This window comes from Tasmannia lanceolata, unplaced genomic scaffold (assembly GCF_043159265.1).
Source record: "Tasmannia lanceolata isolate RefF3 unplaced genomic scaffold, GAP_Taslan_0.1 ptg000012l, whole genome shotgun sequence".
NCBI classification, from domain to species: Eukaryota; Viridiplantae; Streptophyta; class Magnoliopsida; order Canellales; family Winteraceae; genus Tasmannia; species Tasmannia lanceolata.
Genome location: NW_027518689.1, coordinates 1,019,975 through 1,039,605, shown reverse-complemented (window position 1 = coordinate 1,039,605; position 19,631 = coordinate 1,019,975). Strand labels below are relative to the sequence as shown.

Sequence of the window (19,631 nt, the reverse complement as noted above, 5' to 3'; positions counted from 1 at the left end):
AGAAATTACACATTCAAATACTAAATATATAGGGATTTGCTAGGCAATTTTGCAGAAAGCTATTTCCCAGCTGAATTTTGCACGAGATAACAGCCACTATTTTCTTTGGAATATTGAACCATTCCATGGGTGTGGTGTGCCTAATCATTGCATATAATCTAGACCAACCACATCTCACAGATGCCCACAATCAGTCAATCCTGCATCCCTTCTATCATCCAAAGCTTTTTGTTATGATTTCAATAAGTAGAACAACATCTATACTCTGGGATTTTTCTTTGTTTGAACATTGTGTATTCCAAGAAATGGTTACTACGCTTAAATTAATAAATTTATACATATAACCAAAGATTTACGTTAATTCATACCTTACCCACCGTTCGTTGTAAGGGGCGAAATCTCCACTGGTAAGTTGGCATTCTCTCTGATATTTATTGCCACCTTTAATAAGAAGCCGAAACTTGCAGATCTCGCTCGGCAAATCTGCCATATCACGACTTTTACTCCGAAAGAATGGCAGAAATTACTGCAAATTCGCACATCTCTGCTTGAATGTAGGCCACCCACATATACGGTATAGTTATAACTCATCGGCCTGTAACCAAGTTGGCATCCAATTGACACATCAGACACTAATAACTGTCATCAAGCTTAACCCATACGGGTGTGGCTCTTTGGCTTGAAGTCATGGGTATGCTCCCCATTGACGCGAGTACGAATCCCCTGGGTTTACCTGATGCGTGTGGTTTACGGGTGATTGTGCGCATCCGAAGGGAATAGTCCCGCCATAAAAATTGGGGTGGGGATACCCTATGTCATTAAAAAAAAGTCATCAACCTGGGCGGCGCTTAGACCGCCTGCGCCGCCCCAGAAGCTTCAGCATGTTATCAGTAACGTCGGGTGGGGAATCGTCATCTTCACCCTTGTTATTGTCAGAGGTGTGAGTCAACCAGCCCAATGCCTCTATAGCAGCATCCCTCTCAGCAAGTTGTTTGTTCTTCTTTGGTTTCCCCACGAATTGCATCCCTTTGAACTCCACCAGTGCCCTGAATTCATTGGTCTTGAGGTGTTTAGTCTTGTACTTTGGAGGGCTGTGTCCTGCTCTCATTAGCAGGGTCTGAAGCAAGCTTTTAGGGTTTGTGCCATCCTTCATTTTATTGTCGTTTTCATCAGTAGTAACCCTAGCCTTCTTGCTTTCCCGGCCGAATACGAACCTTCCTTCACATTGGTCTCCTGTTACCAGCTCCTGCACGGCAAGCATGAGGTATTTGCCTTGCTTGTGAATGTCTAGTGTTGGATCTTGAAGCTGCAAGCACACATTAAGTTTAGAAACTCGATTTGAGTTTTCAAAATACTTCCACTAAATCAAGACTCAAATTGAATTGCAGCTTTTATGCGCAAATGAAAGGACTAATTCAAGTAGTAAAAAATCAAAATTACAAATAGGCTCGCTCAAACTCAAAAATGTGTCGACTGCTCAACCAAGAGCCTTCGACTCTGGGTTGAGTTTTGAGTTTTCAAACCTAGCATGAAGTTCACATGACTTCAACCATATGGTGGAAAGCTGGGATTGGACCCGTGATCTTCACATTCTGATGCTCACAGCCATGAGAGCTTGGCCCAAAACATGTGATGTCTTTACCCTATATAGTGTAGCTTACCTTCTTTTGGAGAAGTCTGTCGAGTTCCTGCTTAATGTTCCAACAGCAGGAACTCGTGAGCTTCACCTTCTGATGCTCACAGCCATGAGAGCTTGGCCCAAAACATGTGAGGTCTTTACCCTATATAGTGTGGTTTACCTTCTTTTGGAGAAGTCTGTCGAGTTCCTGCTTAATGTTCCAACAGCACTCTGCCAAAGTCGGATCCATGAAGAAATCAATATAGCCATCCAACATCTTCAAATGCCCTGCCTGAAATATATATAAAAGCCATTTTAGTTGCCGCTGGAGTTTGGAATAGTTTAAGTTAACAGAGAAAGATTAAAAAAAGGTCTCGTACGAAATTACCATCACTCCACGAGCAAGAGCACCGCCAAAAAGGATAAGTATTGAATCAGATACACCTGTAGAATCGCGTATGAAAACGGTATTGACTTTGACTTTCTCGCTGAAGACCAGCCAAGGGTAGGGAATGGTCTGGTAACGAGCATTCACAGAATTCTGAAAGAGGTCCAATACCATGTGTGGGTTAAATTGAATTGAGAACTATATGAATATCCATAGTTTTAGGACGTGAAGCATTTAAACAAAAAGCAGGCATACTATTTTGATGAATGTAGACGTGCACTATTTCTCAGAAAAAAAATGTAAATATGCATTATGACAAATGCATCCATGTACTATGTAAGCATATAAACATCCATTTCATGCATCCTTATCTATATCCACCACCCAAACATACAACAATATCTTTTTTATAATATTATAATAAGCAATGATAGATACAAGGGAGCCCTTGCATAAAGAGCCGCAAAAGGGCTATTCATTGGATCCACGTCATTTTCAGTTACATTTTAAAATTGGTTGAAAAAGTAAAATCAGTTACATTTGATGACTTGGATCCAATGAAGAGCCCTTTTGTGGCTCTTTATGCAAGGGCTACCTTGTATCTATCATTCCTCTATTATAATAGATTATATTCATATTATTATTATATATATAAGGGATTTGCTAGGGTCCATAGCAAAAGGCATTTTGCGCTCTGTCTCCATTCACGAGGTGGGTGGTCTGACATGTGACAGACCAGCCGCGAAATGCCTTTTGCGATGGATGCTAGCAATTCCCTATGTATAATGGCACTCCGCCCTTTATTAACCACTTTTCTGACTGGTTATTGAGAGCATCATAGAAACTATAAAAAAAGCCTTAATGCAAGTCATAGAAGGGTAATGGCACTCCAATATTCACACACACACACACACACACAATGTGTAAATACACGGGAAAAGATATGTGCACGTGTTTTAATAATAGCACTCCTTTCATCATTGTACATTTTTCTAGTTAGCAGTTAAAAGTGTCACAATTTCCAAAAAACTATCAGCAGCCAATAAAAAGTGATTAACAAAGTCCTGAGTTCCATTATCTAAACAAGAGTCAAGATATTATTTCCCTGTGTGTGTACATGTATAACGTGTGCATGTGTGATTGTGCATATGTATCCATATTCGCAAGGGTAAACATAAATAGTAAGTTATTTATGAGACTGTGAATGGCATTATGAATACACATATATCCAGATATGTACCCGTATTTGTTCTTTCGTGTATAAGGATGGGTGTGGAGTTTAAACTGCAGAAACATAAGTACTGCACAGTAACATACACATGGCAATTTCAAAATGAGGACCGATCATTTAGGGCTAGTTTGGGTGTGCAACTTGGTTGGATTTTGGGTGCAATTTAGTTAGACAATATTCATCATTAAATCAAACATGAAAAGAATTCCACCCTAGGCCCCACCCCAACAATTCTTCCCATTTATTTAATTACGGGATTCCTACCCAATGCCATAATTTCTTTTTGAGACGGACCTACCCAACGCCACATTAATACAGAAGAAACACACTTGTTCCATCAAGAGCTATTATCTCAATATTTCAATCCACTCTTAACACAGTTTTTTTGTTTTTATTTATTGCGCATTAGAAGGAAAGAAAGGCTAAAAACCTATACATTTTTTTTCCAAAGAACTGAAAAAAATTTCGACTCCAAACACTACCATTTTCTTTTTCATTGTCAACCCATCTTTCTCTTTTCAAACATATTCCATTTCACGAATTTGCATAGCAATTTCTTCCCCCACAGGCCCACATTCTTTTGGGACCGCAACCACATAGAACATGTACTACCTTCCCATTAATAACATTTCTAACTACTATATCCCACACTTACCGCATATAGCATAACCTGGCCATCATCCATTGTCTTGAAAGACATAGACTTCTCTCTGTGCTGCACATTAAGGTTATACATGAATTAGGTAAACTAAGAATGTTATGTCACCAACATCAATAACAGAATGCATGTAAATAAAATGAATTCCTTACCACAACAGATGATATACCAGGAAAGAGACCAGAACAGATGACAGCACGAACCAGGGGCTGATTGTGACTCAGACTATTGCAGGTGCCTGGTTCTGAATCTAATAACCCAGCATCTTTCAAAATAAAATTAAATTGTTTCCGAAGGGAATGGATAGCCTGAAGAGTCTGGGCAGAAAGGAAATTCCTCCAGCAATATTCGTAGGCTGAACCCTCTCTTTCTGCATCTTTCCACCCTTCATATGCACGAACAAGAGCCATATGATCACTATAGTCCTTTGCAGAGAATCTTGATTTTGCCGTCCCTGCTAGCTGAATGAAAGAATATAAACATCAGTAATTCCTATCGGTGTTTCTCGGTATATCCTTAATTTTTCCCTGCTTTTGAGCCCAACAAGAAAAGCGAAAAATGAAAAGTGGAGGTTGCAACATATATCATTAGCAACCGTGACAATGGTGTGGATCATCATACAATACAAATAACTTTCTTAGGATGAAAGTGGAGAACACCATCAAGAGTAACAGCGAGAAGAGTATGTTGATTTAATGACATGGGATCCTAGAATTCAAAGAGTAAAATAATAAATCTTCCATTAGGTAAAGATAAAGTTCTAAACGAGAATGACATTGTTAATTTAGAGAGGGGTCCGGAAACATGAACTAAGGCAATATGGCAGTGTATAAATTTGCAATTGATAAGTGGTCAATAAAACCAGCAGAGAACTAAGAGGAAAATGGTCTCCACAAAGGCAACATATAAACTTACGTCCTTTTTGTCCTGAGGTAATAGAAAAGGATCCCTAACACTGAGTCCAGACACTACTGTAAGAATAGGATCGAGACACCGGAAGACTGCACCCATGATAAGCATCTTGCCTAGCTTTGGATCCACTGGAAGCATCGACAGATATTGCCCTGAAAAATACAAACACATGGATGAGTATCTATGGAATTAGGCACAATATGCATGACACATGGTAACTGTTAAGAAATAAAGGATTGGCTATCTTCATTCAAAAAAAAAAGGATTGGCTATCAGGTATGTCCTCCCAGAGAATATATACCTCACAAATCTCAACAAGAAGTGAACTCACCAAGATTTGTCAAGTTCTCCTTCTCATCTAATGCTCCAATCATCTTAAGGAAATCGACTGCATTTTGGACCTGCCAGTACACTGGAGTTTGTTAATATCGCGTGCACAAAAAGGAAGTGTGGACAGCAACATGCAAAGGCACCAATGCAATGAGAGAGAGAATTATTCCAACATGTAATTATCTACTATCTCTTTGAGTACATATCCAGTCAGAATAAATATACGCAGCAGAAATAATCAAACAAGCACGCCGCTAATTATCTTTTCGTCTTCTTTTTTAATTATCTTTCAATTATAATAATAACTGACCATTCAAAAAAAAATTATAATAAATAACTGCAACGAATAGTTGATTCATCAGATATGCTGGGTTTATCGTGTCAGACACATCGAGTCGATTCTCCACACAGGCAATTTTTCAGTTGTTTATTTCTCTGCAATTTAAATGAGAAGAAAATTATGTGAAAAATGAGCCCAATGACCTCTCCAACCGATGGCCAAAAAGTTTAAGAAATTGCTACTGGAATATTTTTAGAATGTATCATACGCATGAGACAATGTACAGGTATTCATTGAAACAGCATCCAAATAATGCCATTAAATTCTCCCTTTTGAAATGATATGAACATCCTCATAACTATAACACTAAACTTGGGCCAGCCTAATTATACGAATTTGACATGAGGTTGTTGTCATTTGTCAAGACTCAAGTATTTCATCTATAAATTGTGAAACACAGATTACGGTTAATGGAAGCCACCACATAGATAAAAGTATGCACATCGCAAAGAGAAACGTTCTTGGCTCATAAATAACAATAGAAGAAGTAACGACAGAAGAAATACTTACTGCCATGGGTTCTGGTGGCTGTAAAGCAGCTGACAAGAACTCCCCTATAGTTCCAAGCTGTAAACTTTTGATTTGCAAGCAAAGAGAGTTCAAAGGAGTCCTCAAAAGTTCAGGAAGCTGGTATTCTGCAAAAGCATCATATACACATCTCGGGTACAGGTGATAGCACTCTCCTGGCTGAACACGGCCAGCTCTACCCCTTCTCTACAGAAGCAAGTCAAAGACAGCGGGAAATAAGATGATCGTTCACATAAACAATATGTTGAGATATGCAAGTTAGAATATAAATGTGGTTACAAACTAGTTCAAGACTTATATATAGATTCATGGATGCAAAAAAATTTCTTTTAGCTATTTTTCATGAAGTATGCCGTAACAATCTCTCCATTTAAAGATGCCGAAGCTATGTTACATGGATACCTCAAAGTGGGTGCCAAACTGATGCAAACAGTAACATAGCTTGATTTAGTAATCTCATATGCAAAAAAGAGTTCATACCATTCAGATAAAAACAGAGTTTACCTTGTATACAAAAGAACTACAGAATGAAAATAAGATTTAACAGTTGAATGGTGCAACATAAAACTCAGAAACCAAGATGCTGCAATGCTAAGCAGGTCAAACATGTGGCATGAAAGACATTGTACTCGATAACACCCTGAGTGACTAAAAGCTAACAGAGTGGAAAGAAGGTTCCTTCATTCTCTTTGAATAAAAACTACACTGTTCATCATGGAATCCACTTGATTATCTAGAGATTTGTGCTAGTCATAGTTAGAAAGTACACAGTACACCATTGATCAAACAAGTCAGCGTGCAGGGGTAGGATTAGTTTTATACTTTTAAGGTATATACTTTTTGAGAATGTCATATACATCGCTCAGTACATGTGTACCCATAAAGAAGACACAAGAGGATCCAAGTATACGACTAACGAAAAATCCAACGGGAATTTCAACTACAACAGAAAGCAACATAGCATACATAAATATAGCATCCTACAAAAAATATCCATACGGGGAATGTGGATACTTTTGCAATAAGTACATTTTTGCAGCTCTTGGTTAGAAAGATTTTGCTGTTGTACCTTATGAGAAGGGATGAGCTTGCTAGCTTCTGATTGCTTTATAGTTTATCAGAAGTAGTCATGTGGTATGTAAGAAGTTGGAATAAGAACAGTAGAACACCAATGAAACAGATGGACGATCTCAACTGACAGTCCCTTAGATGAGCAAAATGCAATAAGATTGATAACTTCTTGCCTACAACAACAAAACATGCAGTAATGGAAACTTTTTTTCTTTTCTGATGAAAGCATCTTCATTAAAGAAAAACCAAACAGGATAGGTGCTGAGGAAGCCCCCCTATTACAAGGAGAAACTCAACTCAACTCAACTCAACTAAACCTTTGTCCCAAACTAGTTGAGGTCGGCTAATGAATCCCTTGGAAAATTTGCATGAAGAAGGTGAAAGAATCTACCCGGCTCAAATTGACCATGTCTAATCCTGACACTAGTTGGGTTCGTCTACATGGATCAGTTTCTTCCATTCTATCATATCCAAGGTCATGTTCTTTGTTATGTTCCTAGCTATCAAGTCTTTCCTCGCTGTTTCTACGCAAGTTGTTTTCAGTCTGCCCCCTTCCTCTTTTTACTCCATCAACTTGGCACGAGTCACTTCTTCTCACTGGAGCATCCAAAGGCCTATGTTGGATATGCCCAAACCATCTTAAGCGATGCTCTCTCATCTTCTCCTCAATTGGTGCCACCCCCACCTTTTTATGGATGTCTTCATTTTTAATTTTATCTAACCTTGTGTGGCTGCATATCCATAGAAAAAGAATAAAAAAAGCAGAAATAAAATGAACACAAGACAATAAAAAAGGTATTAGATACTGCGAATCTCTCCCTGTATGACCTGAATTTAGTGAGATTATCGACTATGACATTGACTAGACAAATGATATGGGCAAAAGAAATGTCAACCCTCAACTGATGTATCTAATATGAGTTATGTAGTTAGCTACTCTCCAATGATCGAGGCACTTGGAGGAAGCCCACAAGAAAATATTAGCAGTCTCCTTCTACCTTAATATGTCTTCCCGAATAATCTCCAAAAGCATTTAGACCTACAAGGAGGGCTCCAGCTTCAGCCTCATTGAAATTAGCAACACGAAGGTAAAAAAAAACAGAGACCACCTTGTCTCTAAGCCCATCCTTGATGCTGGCCAGACGAGGAGTCATCAACATGATCAGGTAAACCTGCTCATGACATGACTTTAGGGTAAATAGATCATATAAGAATGAAACATATGATCGCAGTTACAAGCTTATCTGATCATCCTGGCTTTATTTTATTTTTTTTGAATGCCGCACATCTTGGCTTGGTGAAGAATTCAAAATAAAATGATTTGATAGATTCGGTTTGTTTAATATAAGAACTTATAAACAAATATGATTTGGTTTTACAGTTTACGATAGGTCCATTTGTCACATTTGTTTCCAGCACACCTTGCAAAAAAGTAAAAGAAACAGAATCAAGCAATTTCATCTAGAAGAGTAACATGCAACTCCTGATACTCAACAGCACCTCAAAGTAAATGGTGGACAAGTTCTCCGCTTAGCAATCCATGAAACATGAAAAAACAAAAAAAAATGGTACTTCCGTAATTGCAAGGAAAGTTGACAAGCTATGGTATGAGATATCTTACTTGGCGAGCAGAAGCTTGTGATATCCAGGATGGCAGCAAGCAGGGTGTATTGTTTAGGGCATCATATGTGGTCTCTTTTGCTTTTCCACAATCAACCACAAAAACAATATCATTGATGGTAATACTTGCCTCTGCCATGTTTGTAGCAAGAACTATTTTACGTACATTTGGTGGAGCCTTCTCAAATATGAGTTTCTGCAAACATAATCACGACCATATCAGTTGGTAGGTAATTATATAAACCTACATCTCCTTCATTTATACAAAATAAACAGGTAATTGAGCGGTTCGAATGCAAGTAAGATTTTTTTTATGTTTTTGAATAATGGAGATAAACATGTTGAAAAGAAAGAACACCAAAAGCGATTGTGACTTGCATGATAAGTGCAATCTACCAAATCGTAAATGACTAAAATTAATTCTATAACAGATGGTAGACATCCGTAACGTAATCCCATCTAAGCATTTTCAGCATGCATCAACAGACGACTCATCTCTATTGTCAAGTTTATGTCCTTTACAATGTGCTGGTCAACTAATACTTGAAAGTGATTTCTGATATCCTTGAATCAAGTCCAATTCTCTACTCACTATTCAGATATAAAACAAGGTGCCCTGTGTCCATGGATAGCTCAGCTTCATACTAATCAAATCATAACATAATTAACAAAAAAACAAATGGTTACTTGGATGAAAGGAAGGAAATGACCCACACTATCTTGATAAGATCATTAAAGTTTAAGATAAATTTTTTGTTTGACAATACATGAATATTAGTAATGAGTATCAATAAGCGTGAGAGTAAATAAAGGAGAGAAAGAGAAGCTAGAGAGCGACAGGTTGACTATTCAAGTACAAACAAAACTAACAGTCCACTACAGTGACAGTTAAATTGAATAGTAGTTTCTTAACACTATTTCCTAACACTAGCAAACTTTCCACACCCTCACTTGCTAAAAAATCCATTTAGTTAATTTCTGATCTCCTTATGTGCTTCAAGGACGGCTTTATCCTTTCACAAAAATTCAGAACATCCAAAATAAAATCCTCTAGAGGCTATGGCCCCACAGACGTCATCGATGCCCTTTGATATAATGTTGCTTGAGTTCCTTTCCACCAAGAGATGACCATCTAAATCTGACTTAAAGATAGAAAACGTTATGGTCCAATGGAAATTGAAAATGAGTTCTCTAACCATGTATTGTATCATTGTATCCCTTTCCAGATAGCTGCTCCATAGTTTAGCAGAAAAACTTGTGATAAATCGTGAAAATGGTAAAAATTGCAATTCATAGGCAAGAAGTTACAAAATAGTACATGGATATGCAACTAATCAGTTGTTCATAAGCAACTTTACAATGTTCAAAAGATAAAACACACCTGTTCAGATGTAGCCATTGAACCATGGCATGTAAGCAACAGAACCCGGTTTGGATCTCCTAAGAGCGGATGTGCCTTAAGTTGATCTTTCAAACAACTAATATCATCCCACCCTGTCATGAATACTAAAACAGCACCTGCTCGTTCTTTCCGACATATATGACACAAAACAGCCTCAATGAAATTAAATCCTATGCAATCCGGTGTCCAAGAAGCCAGAGAATCACGTGCCCTAGAACTATAGTTTTCGAAGCTTGATTTGCTAAGTGCATCCTGCACAAAAATAGCAGGAAATATAATCGTATTCTCACAACAGTTCAATGCAAGAATCCTGTAATATATACATTTTCAATCAAATGCTTCCCGAGATAATGATATACCTCAACAAGTGCAGTGATCTGATTTTTTCTCTTCCTTGGCAATAGCTGCCTCTGTGTTTTCCACAACTTCTCTTGACCATAATCATCAATTTGATTAAATGAAGTCAACTTATATCCCGTTGTCTCCAATATATCTTCTAAAAAGTGTGCCCTTACAGGGTATGTAAAGCCCTGGGGTGAAGATTAGATACAAACATTGAAATGAATACTGAATGAGTAACAGAAAGGAATCCTAACTTGCTTTCAGTTTCATGTAATCATCATTTTTTTGAAAGATAAGTTTCATGTAATCATCATGGCATCTTAAAATCATGCTTCCAGCTAACAATTATAAGTAATGTATTATTGACAGCTCATGGAAGCACAAACGCAAGTGCTGGTGCAAATTTGATTAATGTATATCACAGTCTTACAGTAAAAACAATATAAAATATATTGCAGACACATTATATGAAAATCGATTAAACTTAAAAATTTCCGGTTAACAATTATTTGTAATGTATTATTGACAGTTCATGGAAGCCCAAACGCAAGCACTGGTGCAAATTTGATTAATGCTGAGCACAGTGATACAGTAAAAACAATATAAAAAATCTTGCAGCTACCTAACTAAATGAAACCCGGGTAAACTTAAATATTTCAATAAGTAAGACAGAAGTATAAATCATTTCAAAAAAAAAGACAAAAGTATAAACATCTTATCTTCTTAATATATTAAGTCAATTTATATCAAGTTATTGAAGATGATTTAGTGTTAGAGGTCACACACCTTGATAGTGAGGAAAACGAAAGGAGGTCTTAAAAACTTTGACGACATCATGAAGTTACCAGAAAAAAAACATCATGAAGTTGGAGAAAATAAGTTTTAGGTAAAGTCTAGACTAAAGTGGCTTAAAGAAGAGAATAAGAACGCCATGTTTCTCCATGGAATGGCCAATAGGAGGAAAACTTGCATCAAAAGAATTTTCAAAGCTTAAATCATATTGGAGAAGAATGAGCATCGTAAGGTCACATTTGCATATCATTTTAAGAGAGTATTTTCAAGATGAAAAATGATAAAGAGTCAGATCCAAACGGTTCCTCCATGAAATTCCACCAAGAGAATTGGGGTTCCATCAAAGACGACCTTATGAAGATAGTGAAGGAATTCTATGGGAGGGTTGCTTTGATAGATAGGCCAACTCTACTTCTACCTGGCTGATTCCCAAAAAGGTTGATGCTATAAAGGTTAAGGGTTTTGGACCCATTAGCTGGGGTTTTGGTCTCCACAGAATTGCCTGGGAAGATTCTTTTTGATAGATTAAAGGTATTGGTGAAGATTCTATCTCAAGTTAAAGGTGCTTTTTGAACAGATATAAATACTTGATGGAATTCTTCTTGCTAATGAATGCCATCAATCTAAAACAAACAAGGTAAACTAACAGTGATTGTAAAATTGATATGGATGACAGTTACAACCACGTGGATAGATCTTTTCCTTGACTACGTGAGGGATAGAATGGATTTTGGGACAAAATGTATGATCTGAATTCATAGATGTATCTCTAAAACTCATTTTTCCATTTTGTTAATAGGAGTCCTAGGTGTCTTAAGACTTCATTACTTCAAGAGGACTTAAACAAAGAGATCTACTGTCTCTACTTTTCACAATGGCAGGGGAAGCTTTTAGAAAAATGCTAGGGTTGGGGAAGCATGGAGGTTGATTGAAGGCTTATGGAATTGTTTAAACTCCCCAAGTCAACCATCGACTCACCTGCCTTGACTAGATTATAACTTGCCCGAGTTCTCATCCAAGTTTAAGTTTCGCCATACCAAGTCAATAAAAAACTACTTTGATTTGCCTTGGTTAATGAAAATTTGTTCGCATCAATCATTGGCTCACGTGAATCGACTCTTTTTTCACTTGGTCGAGTTATCGTCTGGGTTTGAATCTCAAAACACTAATTTGTGGTGGAAAATTCTATCCCTCCCAACTCACACTTGAAGGCTACCAATGACATTGGTTTTTTTGTGGAGGCAAATGCGACCAAGAATCTACCATGCATCCTAAGTTGATTTGAGTTGATGATGGCTTCGGGTAAGAGGTCTACATTGAGGTAATGTAGTAAAGATGAAGGAGTTTGTAGTGAGGTGGAAATTTTTAACGATTATTTAGGTTTTTGTTGGGATTGAGATCTCCATCCATATTTGTGGAGGTTAATAACTGAAAGAGTGGGAAGAAAGGTAGTTATTTGTAAGAGAAACTACCTATCATTGGGCGAAAGGATTTCTCTCATTAATGCCTCTCTAACCCATCGGTGTATTGTATGTCCTTTTTTAAGTTCATGGGATGATGGAAAACAAATTGAAACAGATGCAAAGAGATTTCCTTCAAGGAGGTGGTAAGGATGGTAAAAAGTTTCATCACCTAAAGGAATGGGAGAAAGTAAATCGAATAGGAAGGGTGAAATAGAAGATTGAAGATCAAGGACTAGGAACAAAGCTCTTCTAGAGACATGGTTTTGGAAATATGACGTGGAGGGCGCTATTTGAAAGGGTGGAATAAAAGAAGGTTTTAAATTTCAGTTTCCTACGCTACATAAACGGAAATGATTCGGTTTCAATTGGAAATTTAGGTGATAATCCTGTAAAATCTCGGATATAAATGGGAACATATGCAAATGATAGAATTTTAGAATGAAACTTCGAAAAATGCTAGGATAAGCACAAATACATCCTTAGAATCCATCACATAAGCAAGACAACCATCTATAATGGCTTAACAACTCACTAAGAAACAACTCAAGAATCAAGATAAATTTAACTAAGCAAAATAGAGGCCAATGTATGGAAATAACATCAGAACAGCAATTTTACCAACAACGTGGAATCTCGATTTCCTACCTGCTAACTTCAACAGCTTAGACTTGCAGCTTTTTTTGGCAACTGCCATCATTAGCCTCATTCAACATTACAAATCAATTTGCATTTTTCATTAGTGCAAGGAACAAAGACAAGCAACCCACTAATCAGGATCTCCAAATAGACCTACTAGACGGAAAAATTGAGCAAATAAATGCATGTCAAAAATGTAATTGCAAGTCAAAATAGCATCATGAGAACATATGATATCCTTTATCATGAGTTAAGCTCAGAAAATAATATCTATTAGAAATCTGTAAGTCAAAAACAAAGACCACCATTGCTATTGCCATCACTGATGCATCATGCAGGAAACAAAAGTAGAGGACTTTTTCTTGAAGCGGAGTTTCATAATATTCCAATAGTGTTAGGCATAATCTTACTGGAATATGAATTGTTGGTGCTCCGCCAAAGAAGTTTGAAAATAACTCAGCATTAAGAGTGGCGCTCATTAAAATCAATCTCAGATCCCGACGACGTGGGAGAAGATCCTTCAACACAATTAATAAGAAATCTGGAGTATACAATTACTGTCATCAGTAAAAACTACATAGCAGAGAACTGAGATTTGATCGAGTTCGTCAAGAATCACACCTTCATTCATGCCACGTTCATGAATTTCATCAACAAAGACATGTGTTATACCATTGAGATTACGGTCCCCCAGCAACCTTCTAAGCAAAATACCGCTGGTACAAAACAGCAGATGTGTGTTTTTACCTTTCATTCCCTCTAATCGAACTTTGTAACCAACCTACCAAAAAAAGCTTACATTATAAATAGGCAGATTGCATTGCGAAAAAAAAATGAACACTGAGTGTAATAAAGCTTACTGATTCACCCAGATGCTCTCCTCTTTCTGTAGAAACTCTTTCTGAAACTGCCATAGCAGATATTCTTCGGGGTTGTGTACAGATGATACTACAGAATGCTCCACGGCCAGATTCTATCTCTGATTCCAATATATACTGAGGAAGTTGAGTAGTTTTGCCGCAACCTGTCTCACCAGAAATCACTATAACCTGCCATTATAAATGGTGAAAGCAAATCAAGCCCGTGACATAAAAAATGTATAGCCAAAAGAAAGTAACTAACCGATATTTGTGTAACCGAATAATTTGCAAACACTAAATGTTAGAACAACAACAAAGCTGTGTTTGATGAGATTCATTTACAGGAATTCCACGACCATATCCAGTTCATAAAAGATATCAATGGCTGGCATATAATATCAGCTCCAGCAGAACACCCATGCAACAACTGACAAGCAAATTTAACCAAGTGGTGAACACATAAGATAGAGTGGCATAGTACATTAACCCTTATTATGTAAGATGAGGATCCAAATTAATACTGATCTTACAATTTTGCATGCACAGATTCGTACACCCAAGGCTTGTCGCCCACCCATGCCAAAGATCGAAAGCGGACACAGATCTAAAGCAAGGCACAATCTTCACCCATGAGATTGTGAGGGTTATCACTTTGGTAAAAAGATAATCACAACTCTTTGCATGCCCTTTGAAAACCCCGGCATTTTTAAAGATTTTTTAACAAAAATAAATAGCTAAAAACATATATGATTAGTTTTTATTCAAGATACTTTTTTCTAATTTTAAATATCATAAATCCATAAAAATTCATTATAATTAAAGACCCATTCCAATGGTAGACACTCCACATCAATGTGACAACACCTGAATGATAATGACACTCCAAAAATAAATAAGAACCCTTTAATACCCGAGATGGTCCTCATCATTGTTGTTTCCTGACACTCCAAAAATAAACAAGGACCCCTTTAATACCCAAGATGGTCCCCATCACTGTTGTTTCCTGCAATTGTGTGAAATTTGAGATAAAGTATTTCCAAGAATACGGCAGAATGACACTCCAAAAATATGACAGAATGGCACTCAAAAAATATAAGAGAATTCAACGCCATCTATGTTCATTACATTGCATAATACAAGGGAAGCCTAGTGGAAAATTTTGCGAATCAATAGCAAGAGATTGCAGAAGCTCATTTACTTCCATCAAACAGAAAAGCTCATGAAACTAGGAAGGTGCATTTAGGTTTCATTATTGTCTGGACTTAAAGGCTGGTGTTCTACAACATACTGTATTGTATGCCAAATTGAGCATCCAATAAAATCAAAATTTATAAGACAATCTTAATCCGGCTTCCTTAACAAGTTTTCCATTATTGCAATGAATGATGTTCAACATACTCGGCTGAAAATACCCTGATAGGGAAGGATCTCAGCACCAAAGCAACACCTGATTCCGTGCAATCGCAGAGAGCAACCTCTCCTTCTCCTTGTAAGCAGGGAGAGATTTCCTGAAATTCAGCATCTTCATGCCCTCAGGTGATTCCTGTTAATTGAAGTTCACCAATTTAGTAATGCTGCGGGAATCAGCAATCATTTAAAATAATGGAGTAAGAGGAAAAAGTATAAACTTGAAACGTCAATAGATGCTATGGGAACATTAATTCAACAAAACGTAGTTTAAAAGTGACACTTCACAAAATTCTGAAAAAAAAAAAAAACATTTATTAGAAGCCCAAAAATCTAGAGGGGCTAAAAATGATAATAAATTTCATCCGAGTAGTGAAAAATACAGAATTACAGGCCCATAAAACCAGGGTTCTATAACTCAATTCAAATTTTAAGCTCAACCTAGCACAACTAAGAACTGTTGGCAGATCACTAGTAGCCCTGTGAAAGTGATCCATCACAAACTCGTGTTTGTATGATAATACACCATTCAATATTATCACAAAACGAAATGGATGTTCCCGGGTCATTGTGTGTGACACCTTGTGCACATGTCTGAAACCTGGACACAAGTCACACCTGAGTCACATGGGACCGGGATAGGAAACATGATGTACATAAAGTAAAATAAGAATGAAAATAGGAATATGAAACATAGTACCCATCCATTTCAAAAAATGAAACATAGTACCCATGAGGGAAAGAGAGAGAAATATCACATTTGAAAGAGAGCGACGGCAGAACATAATATAACATTACAACTATCCCAATGTACTGCAATGAATTGTTTAATTACATAATAAAAAAAATTTAAATCATAACAAATAATAAATTAACACCATATAGCTAATGTTTGCAGAGAGAGAAAAAAAATGAAAGCTGATAGATGATTAACCTGCCAAGCTCTCTGCAAATTACGCATACGGGAACTCTTTCTCTGGAGAATCTTTTCCATGACTGATTCATCAAGCAAAGAATCCTGGCTTTCATCCACGTTCACATCTTCAATCTGATTGGCAACTGGGATATCTACAAGATTATCTCCGACCTTGTCAGAACTTAATTGCATTCTGTCAAGGTGTTCTTGAAGTAGACCCTCAACTCTCCTCTGCAAGCTAAGTGGAATCACGACCTGTTAAAACAATATGAAATTTTGAGATTCATTTGATTCCCTGCATGAAATGTAAATAAAATGCATGGGTTTTCATAGAGAAAGGATGTTACCTCTCTTTGTGGACGCTTCTCATCAAGATCAGGCCTGTAATTAGGCAGAGGAACCTTGCTTGCCACAACCACTTTTCCATACAGTTCACTAAATATGTCATAAATATTGTATCAGAAATGGTGTATAAGTTCAATATAGAACATGAGAAAAAATTTCAATAGCAATAATTACTTTTTATTTTTTATTTTTTGAAACGATAGAACTTTTTTTACGAAAGGTAAAAGAACACTATTAAGGAAACATCAATAACAGAAACAACCGTCAATTGATAACTAGAACATAAATAAGATAAAGAACGTAATGTTTCGCTACCTGTAAAGGCCCATCCTTTTGGCAAGGTTGGAGATTTGTTCATAGTCACGCCTATCTCTTTTATCTCTAGAAATTATCTCCTGGTCTTCTTCACTACGTAAAAGCAAGCTAAGTTTCCATCTCCATTCATCAATGTTGGCCACTGACGAAGATGCCTACCATGAAAATCTCACTTTAGAACTAATTCATTTCTAAATTGATAAAAAAAAGGACAAGGAAATGACAAGAAAGATCTCGAGAATAAGGGAAACTCGAAGTCCTTCAAATGCAAATTCATTTTCTTTTTAAGAATTATAACATTTTCTGCACTTTTCTAGAACATCTGAATGAATTATAACACTAAATAAGGCCTTTCAAATGAAAATTTAAACAAAATATTGACTAAATTTTCATTAAGGAAATACATACAATAAGTAACAAGTAAAACAACATTGACCACATTTTAATGATCTACACATCTTGAAGTTTACAGTAGAAATGCTGCAAATTCCACAAAATCCCATTGAAAAAACACCACTAGGACTGAAAGAGTTACCTCAAAAATAGTGATAGAACTAAAGATTCCATATTTCTTCAATTCAGAAAAAAAAAATCATTTCTTCAATGGAGCAAAACCCTAAGGCCCTGTTCGTTTGACAATCGATTGTGAGCCACTATCAGATTATTGGACTTAAATTAAACGTAATTTTGAGTCCAATAATTGGTTTGGGGCTCATAATCGATTGGCACGGTCTCAAACGAACAGGGCCTGAACAATCAAATGGATTGTAACGCTATTCAAAGCCCTTCCAATGCAGACTCAAAACAAATGATAAGAGGGGCATCAAATTTCCACTAGTCAAATGACATGTTCATCAGTTCTATGATTTGTTTCTTCAAATGTACCCATATAAATGACTCAAAATTCCAGCCAATAGAACTCAAAAGGTTACTTCAAACGCATATATCCATTTTTCATCGTCAAGACAATACCATAAAAATAAAAATAAAATACTTAACGCCCTTCCAATTCAAAATTCAAACAAATATAAGGGAAGAAATCATCAAACTTCAATCGATAATTCACAACTCAAGGAAGCAAATTAGATTCACATTACTTCAAAGGTCCATATATTCAACTCTTACCATAGAAAATGAACGAAAAATTCATCATTTCCACTACACATTGGATTGCAAGAATTTTGTAGAAAAATTTTTAAAAGAAAATATTTCTAAAATTTCCGACTTTCTTTTCTACATGAAAAGAGATAGATTGAACCAATCCTATTCATTTTTTGTTTAGAGGGACCATCAATTTATGATAATATCCCTCAAAACTAACCATAATCATATCATTTTCTTCTAAATCATGGAAAGAGAAATTTTTCCCAAGAAAAAAATATTTTTCTTGCAATCCAAGCAGAACTTAAGGCACTGTTAGTATTGCACGAATTTCTGGAAAATTTTTGGAAATGGAAAATATTTTATAAATGTTCTTCCTTTTCACACACACACACACACACAAAGATGAACTTGAAACAAACCTATTCAATTTTTAAGCAGATATGTTATGATGATATCCATCTAAATTAAACCATAATCATATCATTTCCATCTAAATTGTGTAATCATATCCATCTAAATATCAATCATAATCATATCATTTCCTTCTAAATTGTGTTATTAAATGAAAAGGATTGAATGAGAAAAGAACCTGATGATTATCGAATTCGCATTCGTACTCATCATCTGAATACTGCTCTATTGCGTATCCGCAATAATTCCGACCTTCTGAAACCAAAGCTCTAGACCAAATCCCAAACCTATTTCTGAAATCTCTTCCATTGCAGATTGAAAAACGAAGGAGATTGGACAAAGCATAATCGCGAGTCGAAAAACAGCGAAGTGACAGTGTTGCTGCCAATTTGCTGAACCTTAGAAAAAACCCTAACCCTGATTGCATTCTGAAATCTCTACAGGCATGGCCCTTTATAAAACCCTAGTTTATACGGTTTGAAAAAAATCGTCCAGATTTCCGTAGATGGAATTAGAGAGCATGGTCGAAGATTGAATAAATTCGAAATTCTAGGGTTTTGACAGTTTGCAGAGTTGAAATGAGACCGAGGGGAGTCTGGGAGTGAGTTTTTATCCAACGCAGAAGATAGAAACCATTATAGGGTTTAAGCCCTAGAGTCCGGTATTTTTCAAGGCATATGTTTTCAGCGCTACTGTATTTACGAGGGCACTCCTCACTTTTAAACCTGGCAAACGGGTAACCCGCGCGGGTACGGGTACGACCCGTGCGGGTACTGACCCAACGGGTACGGGTAAAAAATACCCGCGATTCTGTGGGTAGCCATTTCATGTACTCAGACCCCACCCGGGCGGGTAACCCGGAAAATTTTGTAAATTTAACAGAAACTAAGGTGCTGTACTTTTTCTCAAAGTCTGTGTGCTTAACTGCTTATGAACTGATGT

At 36.7% G+C, this 19,631-nt stretch overlaps 1 protein-coding gene across 1 annotated transcript; it reads right to left on the bottom strand.

The window, feature by feature from the left end:
* Nucleotides 1–190: 190 nt before the first annotated feature.
* ABO6 (DEA(D/H)-box RNA helicase family protein) lies at nt 191–19,367 on the bottom strand. The gene is made up of 19 exons (XM_077391601.1): nt 18,868–19,367; nt 17,175–17,329; nt 16,862–16,949; nt 16,533–16,769; nt 15,639–15,734; nt 14,192–14,380; nt 13,953–14,112; nt 13,742–13,872; nt 10,458–10,628; nt 10,078–10,350; nt 8,698–8,892; nt 5,988–6,191; nt 5,139–5,208; nt 4,811–4,959; nt 4,048–4,356; nt 3,893–3,952; nt 2,007–2,159; nt 1,800–1,910; nt 191–1,306 (listed from the first exon to the last, which is right to left on the bottom strand). The coding sequence occupies exons 1-19, from the start codon at nt 19,114–19,116 to the stop codon at nt 833–835; spliced, it is 3,474 nt and encodes a 1,157-aa protein (XP_077247716.1). The 5' UTR covers nt 19,117–19,367; the 3' UTR covers nt 191–832.
* Between the last annotated feature and the right edge of the window lie 264 nt (nt 19,368–19,631).